We start from the raw sequence: 16,345 nt of genomic DNA, 5'->3' as shown, positions 1-16,345 counted from the left end.
TTAAGACCCACTACTCTAACATTAGAAAAGACCTGGCTAGGTGGAGTCTGTTGTCTTTGCTGGGATTGAGCAACATATAGAAATAGTTAAAATGAGCATTCTACCAAAGCTGCTGTATATTTATTCCAAACATTACCAGTGGATATTGCAGATAAGACATTTGTAGAAAGTTGATTTCGAGATCCCTGTGGCAGGGAAAGAAACCAACAGTTAGATACAAGACCCTCCAAGTTCCTGGGGATACGGGGGTCTGACACTCCCTTGCCTAAAAAGTTATTACCCGCAGCAGCCCATATTAAACCCTTGGTAAATATACAGTATGTGACCCTGACTATTTAGCAATATAGAAGACGATTGAATGCCAGCACTCAGTTAAGGTCCTACTACAGGCTATTATTGGAGACAGCGATTTGAAACATAACCTAGGGGAAAAAACCTAACACATAGCTAGATCTTGCATCAAAACCTGGCTTAAAGTGGCCAAGTCTTTTGGGCCTAAGGAGCTCTATTCACTGATTCGCTGGGTAGCCTACAATCAAGGTTTTATTCTAAACAGACTGGATGCAAATGTGAAAGACTGACAGGAGTGAACTCTGAATGTTTATTTGGATTAGTTTAAAAAAAATTAAGGTTGACTTTTGTTTTCAGGTCTAGTACCTGGGTAAGTGCTACAAGAGCTTTTTGGCTTTTCTAAAGCATGCATGTTTAGAACAATGCTAGTCACCAATAAAAAAAAAAGCCATTATGAACAAATGGTTAAATAAAAGGACAATCAACATTAGCAGACTAGTTTAATGTGATGCAAGACACAAAATGTATGTTTTGACAGGTATGCAAGATAGGCATATTTGAGAAATGTTGAAAGGATGGCTTACGTTCATCAACCCATATAGAACAGATTTGAAGTAAAAATGCTTCAGAGGGATTGTCCTCTGGTCATACTCATGTTTTGTTTTTTCCTCCCTTTTTGTTTGTCTGTTTGGTTGATCTTTGTTTTGTGTACAATGTAAGATGCTTTGTACCTGACTTTCTACTCAAAAAAAAAAATAATAATTTGGGAGTCGGTCATCCAAGGAGAGTGTTGTGAATACCATTTATTAGAAAAACATTTTGTTCAACATCTCTTCTGACATCCTGTGTGCTCACAGCAATGGTGATGAACCTGTGCAGACATTTCAGAGCAGGTCAGCCAGAACACAAACAGGAGTGGAGCAAAAGAGTGAAAACATGGACTCAATATGAACTAGGAACCAAATCAACTGGGTTAAAAAATTAAAGAAGTTAATCATTTTCTTAAAACCTGGATGTTGTGTAAAACAAAAACCCTTTCATCAAGGCATTCACATTTACTGGAAAAGTGGATCTTCATATCCAACTTACTAACTAGCCTCCAAATAAAGACTAGACTATAAAGAGAGACTGAAATCCACTTTCCCAGTAAGGTACAGTATCCCAGCAGCACAGTTCACTCACTCACAGCTCTTACACATGCTTCAATGTAATTAAATACAGTACTCTAGTTTCACATGTATACAGAATGCAACTAAACTGCCCTTTGGTCAGATAAATAAAAAACAAACAGAGAGACCAGAGGTGGGTGAGGAGGCCTGCTGATTGTGCTTCATCCATCCTTGGCTGCTGGACAATTTCCGCTCATTCGGACACAGTGTTGACTGAGAAAGGCTGCAGCGGAGGTGCAACAGAAGGCAAAGTGGTGTTTTCCCACTCAGGAAGAGGAGAAGGGGAGGAGGACTGTGGGGCAGCGGGAGAACAAAGTCTGCCTTCACACTGAAAGCAACAAGTGGCAACAACTTAAACCTTGTGTGCTTATTGGCTGTTAAAGGCCAGGTGTCTGTGCTTTTAGCTTCTTTACCAGTGTTACTATTTCTAATTTCCTACATTTTGTGGAAGACTGCAAGTTTGATAATCAATGCTCACATTACAATTATGTGAAAGTTGTTTATTTTTTTAGCTATAGTTTAGTTTAAGCATTTCCTAGCTCTGAATTTGTTTTAGTGAAATTATGTAAATAAAAGCACTTGTTGCTGTTAGTGTGAACACAGCAGTGGAGGGAGGGATTAAGTGTGCAGCCAGTCTCATGCAGAGGGTGACGGTGTGTCTGGGTCCGGCTCGTAGTGGTAAGTGGCCTGAGTGTAGCTGCTGCCATGCTGCTGGTTGCTGTGGGACAGGCTGTGCGTAGTGTCCTGAGCCTGCTGGTTCGGGCCCTCGTAGCCTTGCGATAGCTGGGGGCCTGCAGTGTTCTCTGGTCCCTGTCCGAGCCCCAGCTGATGGGGGTCGTTGATACCCGGCGGCTGTGGCAGTGTGTCCAGCTCGTCCACCTGTGGACCCGGAGGGTGCATGACCACCAGCTGGTCCTGGGGAATGTCTGCAGCGGCCGCGGCCAGGTTGGTGGTGGACTTGGACTTGACACACTGGAAGTCCACATGGCGGCTCTTCCCTTCCTCCTTCTCCCAGGACATGCGGATGAAGGGACGCTGGACGTAGTTGTAGATGACCTCTGGACGACCTCCAGGACGCCGCTTCACCTTCTCTTTATAAGTCGGGTAGCCTGGAGAAAACAAAAGAACAAAGATTTATCAGAAGAACATTTAGAAAGCCCCTATTATACTCATTTTCAGCATCCCATTTGTACTCTTGGGGTCTACTAGAATAGGTTTACATGCTTTGATGTCGAAAAAAAACACATACAGTAGCTCATACTGCCCATTGCTCGGTGCCTCCACCTAAACTGCGGTCTGATTGGTCAGCTGGCCCATTCTGTTGTGACTGGTGAACCAAATTCAAACAAGCCACTGGGCAGGCTGTGCTTGCTCAGGCAGCACCTATAGACCCTTTGCAAACACGTGACCATTACCACGTGACGACGCCATGATGGACGGCAAAATCACCGGCAATAACAAGCTAAACAGTAGTAGACGAGGGTAAAGTTTCATAGTTACAATCAGTTTGAAATACATAACACTAAATAGACTGTATTTATGGCTTTATGGCTTCTTCTATTGAACAACAAGTTGTCGTGCCGTTATCGGTCGAGGTAGGGCATCTGGTAGGTGCTCACAAAGAGCAGTATTTGGAGAAGTTGGAGATAGCAGGATTGGATACCGACCCTTAATTCTTCCTGCCTCCGTTTTCACGGACCTCATTAAATCGCAGAGTCTGCCCGACTTCAGTCCACACGATCTGTACCACTATGTAGTAAACAGGATATCCCCATACAAAGGTGCTGATCTCAAAGCTTTTAAAAGTCTGGATGCTTACCAGTTCTTTGTAACTGGCTGGGTTACAGGTACGCGATGCTACGCTAACGTGGGGGGTGGGCGGGGGGGAAGGTAACTCATAATGGCAAAGATAAGACATCAATCTGGGTTTATTTTGTATTAACATCTATTCTTTACTTAAGTAAAGATTTATATAACACGTAGCCCATGTTTTTAGAGGACATGGTCGGTCATGGCTACCCACATACCGTTGTTCACTGGGTGTGCCAATGCAACTTCTTAATGGATGCCTGAACGCATCCCAGCTCTAGGAAGTGCAGTCATTATCTATCTATCACACGTTAATCCATGCAGTAAATCACGGAGTGTCTATGATCAGTAGTAACAACACATAATTGTAACATCTAGCCATCTTCTTATCTGTGATTATATTCGCTGTAGCCTATGTTAAGATTTGACCAGTGGATATTACGACGCGATGGGCAGCAGCTAGCTCGTCAGCTAGCCGGTGTAGGAGCTCCGCAGACCCGCATTTAACTCATTTTTTTTTGGCCTTTTTGAAGCTAGTTTCCGTGCCATGTCATCTTTAATTTAACCGATATTTTGTGTATATGTGTTAAGTTAAATGATTAAGGGAACGGCTTTCTTTTTTGGATATGTAGCTAGGTCAGTGAATAACCGATGTTAGTTATGTGGGTCATCATCGGGTTGGACCTGTTAGCAGGAACAGCTGGTTAGCACGGCAGCTAACTAGCTAGTTGAGGATAATTTTATTTATCACTCATTTTAAACAGAAAGGCAATACATACACATGCTTGTGTTGGTGAGGATTACTTTTCATGCTTGTGTTGGTGAGGATTACTCTGCAGATTGTGAATGTGAGAACACAAACACAAACGAAAATGTACACGTTTAGCTTGCCAGTCCGTTTACAGCATAGCTCTTCCGCCGTCCGTCATGGCGTTCATAATTCGCGCATGTGGAGCGTGACGTCACGTGCAAAGGGTCTATAGAGCTCAACAGTGTGGTTCCAGAAGTAAAAATCCTGTTGATTTTCTCCATAAGAATTTTGATTATCTGCCATAGTGTCTAAACCATCCAAGGTAGACTGACCACGAGCTGTGAGGTTGTGAAACGCAAGTTTCTGCTCCTGTAAAAGCTAGAAGACCGTATGAAATCAACTGACTTCTCTGATCGGTCCAGCTCAACGTTACCATGGAAGTGTTTACCCTACCTGCGAAAGCCAAGAGCGAGCTGCTACTATTGAGGTCTACAGTATGATAGTTTCTGTACAGTCTTGTACCTTTGCCTTTTTTGTCGTATTCAAAATTCAAAAGAAATTTTGCACCAAATTAAATGTTTTATGGTCATGATTCCTCTCGTAGCTGGTTGGCTTGGTTCCAGACGTAAAACTCTTTATACGAGCAATTTTTGAAATGTCAATGGAACAACTGAATGGGGATAAACACTTGCGGAACCAGAACCGTTAAAAAAGTGTGCGGTCCCTGTTGAGTAGACCTGCTCGATATTGGAAAAAACTGACCTTGCAATATTTTTTTTCCTACGATATATATTGCGATATGAAAAAAGACTTTACAAGATCATCGACCATCGAATCGTTCTTTGTTGAACTTTAAAACTTTACATACACCAGAGCAAGTAAGCCCTGTGACTACTCTTCTGAAGTTATTTTGGAGAGGAAAATTAGATGGTTAAATACATTGGTTGACTGACATGACACCATTGTATTCATAAAATACTATCAATCCAGGCTAAAGTGAATGATATTAATAATGCATGCATGTTGCTGCCTCTAAATTTCAGGTTGTGGTCGACTAGCGGGGCCGGCTTGTTTGTTTGATAAATTCATCAACACTGATTGTGATTGGTGGTTCACTGTGCATGCAGAGCCTGCATGCCACGCACTAGCAACAAACTGTGTATCCAAGAACACTTAAATCAGTGTAAATTACCTTATATCAGACACAGACTGCTGTTGTAGATTAGCGTTACGTTTCCAGTTTCATGGCTCCGAACCGTAGCGTCAGTTGGGTCAGAAGCCTTGTTTCTTTAGGCTAACTATAGCCTACTATTAGCTTTAGCCTGGCTGGTAGCAGCTAGCCTCATGAGACCGTCCTGATCTTGCGAGCTCCAGTTTTCCACTCGCAGATCAGTCTGGCATCTTGAGACAGAGAAAATTTGGAGCCGTTCGCCAAAAGACCGACCAATCAGCGTTGGTTTTGAGGCGGGTTTAGGTGTGATGCAATGAGAAGCGACTGTTCAGTCTAAACAACATGGCGGCTTACTTTATACATCTATTACATACACAAAAACTATATTATATATATAACTATATATTTTAAATGGTGTTCATCCCCAGTGTGAGGACATGTAGTGAAGCCAAATCATATTTTAAAAGCTCGGTAAAGGTTCCCACTGTGGCCATGGGGGGGAAGTTCCAGTATTTTTCTTTAACAAGTGAAACTGCTTCCATGACCTAAAATGTTCTTCCTTCTAGGTTTGTTTATGTTTTTTTTTTAACTCAAAAAAGGTCCCCTGAGGCCAACAGTGTTGTATTCGCTACAGTTGGGCTACTGCAGAGAAAAACAGCTAAAGACAAACATCTTCAGAAATGAAAGAGCCTAGTTATGAAATATTGTGCTCTGAGCTTTATTCTTGTGAAATGGCCTATTTGCAAAATTATGATTACCCTACTGAATTCTTCAAATCTCCAGACTTAAAATTCTAAAGCAGAAACAGAGATAAAACTCCCCAGTAACAATTAGATGTATTAGTGTGATTGTAAATTATTTTTTTTTAGTTTTGGAGAAACTCTGTACCTTCTATTCCCAGCCGGATCTTTTTCAGTCCTCTGTCCTTCAACACTGACTTGGCCACATCTCTGTTCTCTATGTACTTGAAGAAGCGGTACAGTTTGGTGCTGTAGATGACTGTTGGGGGAAAAGAGGGACATTTAATACATGAATCCACCACATCACCTATCGTCTACAGCGTCGTTATCGTCATTGAATCCCACAAAAAGACCAATACTTTCAATGTCTCTTAATACTTTCTGACATCCCTACCTGGAGTGTGGCACTGAGCCTCAAGCCCATTGATTACCACTAAAGATATAAATCTTTGAAAAAAAAAACAACCTTTTTAATAAGGTTTAGTAATTCACTAAAACAGCTGACAACTGTAAGTCAAAAAGTTGGTAACAGTGCATTTTGTTGGGGATTTTCAGCAGCAGATTAATCTATCCAATGCAACAGTGTTCTCTTTAATGTGTTTTTTTAATATGTTTTTGGACAACAATGGAGCTTTCTGGCACAAAGGAATAAGTTACAGGGGTGTCCAAAAATGTGGGCACCCCTAATCAATTAGAATTAGGGCTGTAGCGATACACTAATCTCACGATACACGATATTCAGCTCACGATACGAGATAGAACATACATACATACATACATACATACATACATACATACATACATACATACATACATACATACATACATACATACATACATACATACATACATACATACATACATACATACATACATACATACATACATACATACATACATACATACATACATACATACATACATACATACATACATACATACTACATACATACATACATACATACATACATACATACATACATACATACATACATACATACATACATACATACATACATACATACATACATACATACATACATACATACATACATACATACATACATACATACATACATACATACATACATACATACATACATACATACATACATACATACATACATACATACATACATACATACATACATACATACATACATACATACATACATACATACATACATACATACATACATACATACATACATACATACATACATACATACATACATACATACATACATACATACATACATACATACATACATACATACATACATACATACATACATACATACATACATACATACATACATACATACATACATACATACATACATACATACTACATACATACATACATACATACATACATACATACATACATACATACATACATACATACATACATACATACATACATACATACATACATACATACATACATACATACATACATACATACATACATACATACATACATACATACATACATACATACATACATACATACATACATACATACATACATACATACATACATACATACATACATACATACATACATACATACATACATACATACATACATACATACATACATACATACAGCCAACAATACGATTCGATATAATTCAATACACTTACATAATTTTCTGAAAGATTTAAAGGGGACAGTGATTTTGGTGACATCTTGTGATGTGTGATTTACTTGGATTTAATTAATTGAACTGAAAACTAAAAACATCAATTACACAATATATGTCTCTGACTGGACAGAGTCTACAGCTTGCAAATGCTGGACAAAATGAATCAAAGATGTGTTGAGAAAATTTGTTCCATTTATTGAAAGCTTACAAGCCTTTGAAAAGTAAATAAAGTGCAGTATTGCAATTAACAATGGAGAGTTAAAAAGTGCAGCAAGTGGCCTGTTCTGAACAGTTTCTTTGACAGCTTTTTTAGCTTGACACTGAACATATGAGGTAGCCAGTCTAGCCACCAGGTAAGTAAACATAGTACAATGGCTTCTCCTCAGAACACACCGAAGAAACACCGAATTGAGCGTGCTCTGCGCGTGCGCGAAACGTAATACGTCTCCATAGCAGCAGGCGGCGCTGCTCTGTATTGTTTCCCAGAAAATGAGAACCGGCAGCTGATTGGACGAACGCGTCACGTGGTTCTTTTTTCTCCAGAAATTCACAGCCAGACTGTCATGGCGGCTTGTTCACAATACGATCTCATATTGTACTAAAATAGTTCACCGAAACGTGTTTCTGAAAACATTTTATGCGAAAAATAGGCCATGCAGTTGCTGAACCTGCCTTCATTTCAGATCGACAAAGGTTAGTTTAAAAGATTTTCGTCAGATTTTGACATCCGCTCGCCATTTCCGGCTGAGTCCCGACTGCCCTGTCTCCGACTGAGCATGTCAGATCAGCCAAAATGAAGGCCGACGGCTCCTCGGACGGACGACGGCACGGAACACACTGAACAGACTCGAGTCACTGACCTCGCCAGATGGTCCAACGGCCGATTATCGGCTCTGTGTGTCAGCGCCCGTAGACGTCGGCGTCTGTGTAAAGTAGAGCTGGGGGTAAACGATTATTTATTAAACGATTAATCGGGCGATTATTTGATCGATTAGTCGACTAATCTAACGACTAATTGGACGATTAATATAACGATTATTTTTCTGTTGCTCGATTAATAAAAACCATAATGTATCTCAAATAAATACCAAAAAATTCTTAATATATTTTATTAAACAATTTTGCACAGCAAAAAATCTTCTGCTTTACACAAAATAAAATAATTATTTTACTGTTATACAAAATGAAAGGCCAGCCTGTTTACTCTTTTACAGTACCAACATAACTCTCTTGTTCAAAAAAATCAAGTTGTAGTGCAAAAAAGAAAAACACTGTGCAGTGCACAGTACAGACATTCCTTGGATTGTTTAACACAACATAACAGTCCCAACATAAAACCTGATGCATAATCAAACTGACTCTCTTAACTGCTATTCTGTAGGTTTACATGCTAATGCAGCTGTGCACTTTGGTGGTGCTAGGCTAACTAACGCATCTTAGCTCTCTGTGCAGTTTGTTCGTGCTAGGTTAGTAGCTAACGTTCACGTTAGCTACTATAGATAGCTGTGTTCTGCAGCCGTAAGCTAGCTACCATTCAAGCCAACATTAGATGATAACTAACGTTAGCTAAACACAGCTGTCTAGGCGCCAGTAGCTAGCTAACGTTAACGTTAGCTACTAACCTAGCACGGACAAACTGCACGGAGAGCTAAGATAGTTAGCTAGCACCACCTAAGTGCGCAGGCTACACAACACACTACACAAACATGAAATGAATTTAGCCAACGTTAGTACTTGGGACTATATTTGAAGTATTCCCATACCTTCGATGATTAAGGGCGAGCTGTTTTTTTAGGACTTTTTCTTTTCATGGGGCTTTTTGCAGGGCTTTGTTGGGAATTCTGTGAGGAGGTTGCTGTTTCGTCCTCCATCCTGCAATGTTTTGGTCTCCCACATGTGTGTGTGGCGAAGCGTCGACGCAAAAATACGACGTTGACGTAATTTTGACGTCGATGCGTCGACGCGTCGCTACAGGCCTAGTGTAAAGTTAGTATGGGTAACTTGCTCTACAGCGACACTAGCGTCTGGCTGACCAAATCGCTCTTCCTGCAACGTGAACGGGGGTAAACACGGGGGATTTGAATGGGACTTATGTATCGATACTCGCGGCTTAAAAATCGATACTTTCTTGGGAAAAAAAATATCGATTTATATCGCAGAATCGATAAAATTGCTCAGCCTTAATTAGAATGAATATTAAATTAAATGAATACAGGCAAAGAGCCACGAGGGGTCTCAAGCTAGGTTTATGGTAGCCATAGTGTTCCCGGCATGAGGAGCGCGAGCGGGAAAATTACGCCACCGTGCCTATGGCGCCATTTTGAGTCACTGCACTTGAGTGCCTGGCTGTGTGTGTGACATTCGGAGAATTTTTCATGCAAATATCCGACACATAATATGGCTTACTGTGCTTTTAATTGTACTAACAGACCCTTTCAAGAAGTCTGCGCTACATTTTTTTTTTTCGGTGAGTAAATTCTAATATTTTATTTAACATTATATGTTAGCATTATTAGCACGTTAACTAGCTAATTAGCCATAGACAGAAGGAATTAGCCTTGGAACAAGACGCCCAGCTAACAGGAGCATAATAGCCAAAATTATGAACGTTAAACCGGCATGCACCGAAGTCAAAACGTAACTTTGATAGAGAAGTGTTTAGAACATTTAGAGTGATGATCCTTTTAAACAGCGTCTGTGTGAGGTTGGAAAATAAAACGGTCCACCAAGTTAACTAACCCTACTTAAACCTAACCCACGTTAGCGGTTTGTATTATTTACAGAGCTTATTATAGCTCAGACGTCATGGACAAAGCCAGTGAATGAGTACGTTGTTCTGCTTAGAGTTGAGTAGGCGGCCCTTCAATGTGGCGGTTTTCATAAAAGAAGGCATCTTAACCGGGTTTTTGGCAACAGATTCAGTATCGGTGATGGTGACAGCATCTTACTCTGTGAGTACTCCTCTCCCATCTGTGGAGGGTACTCTTCATCCCAGTCCACCACATCGTCATCAGTCAGCACCACCACGTGACACTCCCTCTCTCCGCTGTGAGCGCTGGCCACCATCAGCGGCAACACCATCTCCTCCAGGTAACACTCAAACTGACGCCGGGCCCCGTCGTTAGACAGCTCGTGCATTAGGGCGCCTGGGGAGGAACCATGAAGACATCCGTGTTGAGAGAAGACAACGGAAAGAGAGAGGACAGCATGTAGAACACCTTGCTGAATCAATTACTTGTCCTCCAACAACTAGGATAGCCAAGTACTATTTCTATTAGGTCTTTGTAAATTATTGTGTGGTCTAGACCTACGCTATCTGTAAAGTGTCTTGAGATAACTCTTGTTATGATTTGATACTATAAATAAAAATTTAATTGAATTATTTAAAGTTTGAGAATATTGTACATAATCTGAAATTGCATGTCCATTGTAAGAAGCACTGATATTTTGGAATCCAGCATTTCTTTCTACTAAGCATTAACATGAGTTTAAATTAATGATTATATTTAGATTGAACAAAACATGTGATCACCCAATCAAGCAAGTGGTCACAGGTGCACTTGGCTACATTCATGCCAAACTTCTTATTTCTTCTTATTAAACACAGCATCCACATACAGTATAAGAGCACGCGTACACACACACACAAACCTCGTTCTCTACCACAAAATGCACACACGTTTTTGAGGCATAATATTACAGGAGCTCAAACTAAAACCTAAAAAAAGGAATCACAACTTAAAGTTAGTGTGACACCAAGTATTTAGGCATGTATAAAATACTTTTACAAATGCAACAACAAATAGTACGAGACATTCAATATAGCCAAACCACTGATTATTAAATACTGACAACTTCAAGTAAGAAAAAGGCAATCAATAAGGTAACAATTAGGGCTGTGTATTGGCCAGAATCTGGCGATACGATACGCATCACGATGCATGAGTCCCGATTCAATATATTGCAATATATTTCGATACTGTGCGTAAGGCGATACATTGGGATTTTTTTAAAGTATAATTTTAGAAAAACTAATATTTAAAAAAAAGACATGATGTGCATAAAAGTCAAAGAAGTTTACTTTAGGTAAACAATTCAGTACACAGAAAATCAAACTGCCAGTTTGGGATTGTGGTTCACAGGTTCTTAGTGAGCTAATTTTTATGTGCTAAAGTAGGCCAAAGTTCAGCCATAGCTACGTTGTTAGCTTCTAGCAATAAGTCAGGCACTGCTAGGCAATGTTAGGCAAGGACACTAGTGGTGTGTCTCAGCATAGCCATCTAGCGGTAGGGCGTTTGAACACAACATAAACATGAACCACTGTCTTACATGAATATTTTTTGCACGTAAAAAAAATAAAAAATAAATAAATAAAAATAAAAATCGTTATTGCCTTTTTGAAAATCGATACAGTACTGCAAAATAAAATATCGCGATACTCAAGTGTATCAATTTTTTCTTACACCCCTAGTAACAATGGTTGAAAAGTTTTAGCTTTTATCTAATTCACACAAAAATTACATATTATTTGGCAGTGGACACATTGGAAAGTGTAAATTATACAGTAAGGTTTCTATCAATATTTTTGCCATGCTTGTATGATAAAAAAAACTTGTGAAGCCATTACTCTAAATATATGAAAAATGTATTCTAATCCTGCTCGACCCCAGAGGGTTAACAACTATCTCCCTAAAGGTCATGGGTTTAATTTGTAGACAGGCTAAAGGAGATTTCCTGTAAACAGTAATGTGACCAATTTACCTGAGCGAGGCTGTATATTTATTGAAACTTCTTGCTCTACAGTTGACTATATTCAGGCAGTACTGCACCTGATAAGACCTAAATATTACCTGTGTATTGCTGCCTAAACATTTAAACATAATAAATGTGAATATAATGAACTTCTGAATGCAAACTCTTAAAATATACAAACAGAAAACATGGTTTATATGTGCAGCCTTAGTATGGGTCTTTCCAGAGCAGAGATTGATTTAAAGTAGACTCAAATTAACCACAAAAAAACACACTGAAAAGCAACAACTAATGACATAAAACCCTGAAAAACCACATCCTGTTGGTACAAGAATAAAACCTGCACGCCTTGGTTGGTTATGTGCTGCATAACAAGCATTAGCTCTCACAGCTAATCACTACCTTCTCAGAGCCAAACACACACACAGCTGTTGAGCTGAAGCTGTTTCTCCCACACACTCGGAGGCACAAACAAGAGGCACGAACATGCACAAATATTACAAATGCACACAAACATGCACTATCTACAAAATGGCATTTCCATGTAACAGTATGTGCTCACAAGTATGTCAAATATGGAACAACAACATTGAACAAAGCCATATGAGCCTGTCACAATTTATTATTCAGGTATCTAGACTACTGTGCACTAGGGTGCCTAGTTTTAGTTCTGACAGAGGGTCACATTTACAATAACAGCTGCAGTAAATGCCGTATTTATGTTTATCAACAATATTGTCTGCTGTATTGTGGACATAATATTGCTGCTAACTTGTTTTCATTTATTTTAAATTAAATGAAAGGTAGTGGCTGACTATATGCAAAATATACAGTTATGTCCACATTCTGTCTTCAAAAAAAGGCAACGTCTATTTGTGTTCTGCTCTAATTCAGTAATACAAAAATTATGAAAACAACCTTTGCTTCAGACTCACCAAAGTCAACGTGTCAACAAAACCAGCAACTACATCAGTCTGCAGCTCTACACAATTCAGACAGTGAATCAACAGCTAAACAAGCCACATGTACAGTTTTGTGTACTCACTGAGGTCTCTGCACTTGATGGTGCTGTAGTTGAAGGAGATACAGAGGTAGTCACATGCCTCCCTCAGCTCGGGAATGGAAACGCCGTCAGGGCAGCGGATTATCCCCGACTTGTAGTAATCCTGCCATTTTCAGCAGCACGCACACACACAAATGGAATAAACGGGCAGAATGGCGGGCGTTCATGCGTACACACAAGCATGGGAGAGAAAACAAGACGCCATTATTGGTGCTGCACAGAGAGAGAGAGAGAGAGAGAGAGAGAGAGAGAGAGAGAGAGAGAGAGAGAGAGAGAGAGAGAGAGAGAGAGAGAGAGAGAGAGACACTAGGAAGAGAAGGGGGAGGGGTGGAGAGCAAAAGCTAACGTCACTTTCCCTCCCTGCTCCACTTTCCATCCTCTTGTTGTCTCTATGCAGCCTGTGTCAAATAAGACACTCACAGTGGCTGTTTCCCAGGAGGAGTTTCTACTCCAACACTAAAAGGCTGCAATGGAAACAAGGAGGAGAGACTGGGCACACAGGACAGAAAGCTCGGGCATCACTCACTTCTTTTTCTGTACTACTCTCACTTTCTTGTCTCCACAACGCATTATGCCATAACCACAGTTAAGTAATTATTACCCCTTTAGTAATGCACTCACAAAGATCAGAGGCAAATTGAGAGCCTAGAAGGAGTTTCAAAATGTTCCATACCCGCCCCTAAGTACCTAAATGGTGTGCAGCTTAGCATCACATTAGTCGGAAAATACATGAAAAACACAAAAATGACCAACATCTGGTTGGGCAGAGTTAATGAAATGTGAAATATGTCCAAAATGATAGAGCAATGTGGTACCAAATTTTGTAAAATTATGGAGAAACTTTGTCCAGACCAAAGCCTTCCATGCACTAGGGGGCCTATGGAGCCTGGTAAACCAAATTGCTGTATAGTCCCGCAATGCTCACAGGTGTTTGAGTATATCAACGGCGTCAAAAATGTGTTTAAAGGTTAAAACTAATTGGGGGAGCTTTAGACCTGACGTGCCACTCCCAAGCCCAATTGAAATAACTGAAATATTCAGTATTTTCAACATGGGTACAACATTTTGTGAGTGTTTGTGCATCCTATAGTACTCGAACATGCGTTGAGCCCCTGGCACTTTTGTACTCGGGCCTTAATAAAACATTTTAGTTATAGGGCGCTTTTCAAGATACTTTACAAAAGTTAAAATAGAAAACATCAACACAGCAAGAACACAATATGTTGCTGCAATTTCTTTCCAGCATTAATAAGCAAGCATGTTAACTAGGGTTGGGCGATATTTTCACATTTTGAATGACATCGATATTTATCACGATATCATTTGGATACTGCCCACTCGAAGTGCATAATGACTGAAGCCAGAAGAAACCAGAGGTTAAATTACACTTTACAATATAGTATATTATCATATAAAATAAAAAAAAACATGCCTTTACAATATTCAGCACAATGTTTTTGTTGAGGACTGACATTACACATTCATATTACTAGTACAGTGCCCGTTGAAAATGCGCCTGTTTGGAACGGGCCTAATGCTTGGCCTGTGGTATTGCTGCTTGTAGAATTCTTCAAAACCAAATTGTACCCCAAAATGACTTACAGAAGGACCCTAAACCACTTAATATGCAACTCCACTGTATAGCCTAATACTGACCTAGTGATTTACCTGACAGAGAACATTGCAGATTCACTGATTAACACTTCAGCAGAGGTGTTAATTTCCATTCAGGTTTAGTGGCTTGACGGTTAACGGTGAAGTAAGGGATTTGATTCGTGGGGGTATTTTTGCGACGGTAATGGTATTAGTGTTGTAAGTTAGCAGTAGACTTAATTAACCCGACCCAGGGTGAGTGTGATGAAAACTGATGTGTCTGCCCGTTTCAGCTCTGAGATTTTCTTGCATTGCACAGCGTTGTGAAGGAAAAATCTCCGAGATTACGTTATGTTCCGCCTCTGTTTAGAAGTGAATGTAGGCTACAGCTCACAGCAACTTAATACTATATAGTGTGTGGCTTTTGTTTGATATTTAGTGTTGGCAAATGGCTTTTTATTGAGTTTCCTCTTAGCGAAATAATAGACACTGAAAAGAGTAGGGCCTCCAGTAAGTGAAGAAAAGTTAGTTTGGTATATCCAGCAATCATGTAGTTAACGTTGGATGCAGGAACCCCCCCCTCCCCCGGTGTTGTAAAGCGTTCTGCATGTGGTGTATGCGTCTGACATGCAGGTAACCTTCCCCCAAACACGCCCCCACACACACACACACACACACACACACACACACACATAAAGATACATCTCACTTTAGATAGACGGGATGCCCCACTGTCAACAGAGCAGTAGTGCCCTCTTCTGGAAAAACAAAAGTCATCATACAATTACGTTTTCCTTTTTTGTGTTTGCAAAATAAAAGTGCAAACTAAGTTAGTAGTCAGTTTTGGCTATATTTCTTTTGATTTCGCAAACAACCTAAAACTACTTAAATTACATGGTCCAGGAATTTTGGACATGATACATACATTATGTCTGATTGCAGGGAGCCAGGTTCCATTCAGCCCAAGACTATTTGTTCGAGGAGATGGGTCAATCGTAAGCGGGATAGAGAAGCACATAAGAAGCTGGGTCCAGACTAGTTAAATGATAGCCAGACAGATTCTTGGGCTTGTGAGATGGCTAGAGTGGTAGCGTTTGAAAAAAAATGTAATCTTCCCTCTCCCCTCTCTGTCTAACCCCTCCCATCAGGCGAGCAAGTGCATGCACCGGCTTTATACAGTAACATTTACAAGTACTAATCATTCAATTCATGAGAATGTGCTGTTTTCTTTGTAAAGCGCTTTGAGATTACATACTGTGAATCAAGGAGCGTTTCTCAATTCCAAGAATGCAAGGAACGGTCTAGTGTTCTTAGGGAGAAAGTTCTTGCCAGTTGTTCCTGGAAGAATGAACTC

General features: G+C 40.0%; 1 protein-coding gene across 2 annotated transcripts in view; it reads right to left on the bottom strand.

The window, feature by feature from the left end:
- Positions 1–1,076: 1,076 nt before the first annotated feature.
- The window catches only part of LOC116048670 (BTB/POZ domain-containing protein 10-like), a 28,069-nt gene continuing 12,800 nt past the window's right edge, over positions 1,077–16,345 (bottom strand). For both annotated transcript variants that reach the window (XM_031297868.2, XM_031297867.2), the window contains exons 5-8: positions 13,381–13,501; positions 10,532–10,729; positions 6,080–6,190; positions 1,077–2,569 (exon numbers count right to left, since the gene is read on the bottom strand). In XM_031297868.2, coding sequence (XP_031153728.1) covers positions 2,097–2,569; positions 6,080–6,190; positions 10,532–10,729; positions 13,381–13,501 — 903 coding nt within the window. In that variant the 3' untranslated portion in view covers positions 1,077–2,096. The remainder of the gene's footprint in view (positions 2,570–6,079; positions 6,191–10,531; positions 10,730–13,380; positions 13,502–16,345) is intronic.

The sequence above is a fragment of the Sander lucioperca genome, chromosome 7 (assembly GCF_008315115.2).
Source record: "Sander lucioperca isolate FBNREF2018 chromosome 7, SLUC_FBN_1.2, whole genome shotgun sequence".
Lineage (NCBI taxonomy): Eukaryota > Metazoa > Chordata > Actinopteri > Perciformes > Percidae > Sander > Sander lucioperca.
Note: the sequence above shows the minus strand (reverse complement) of the source record. Positions and strands in the feature narration are given on the sequence as shown.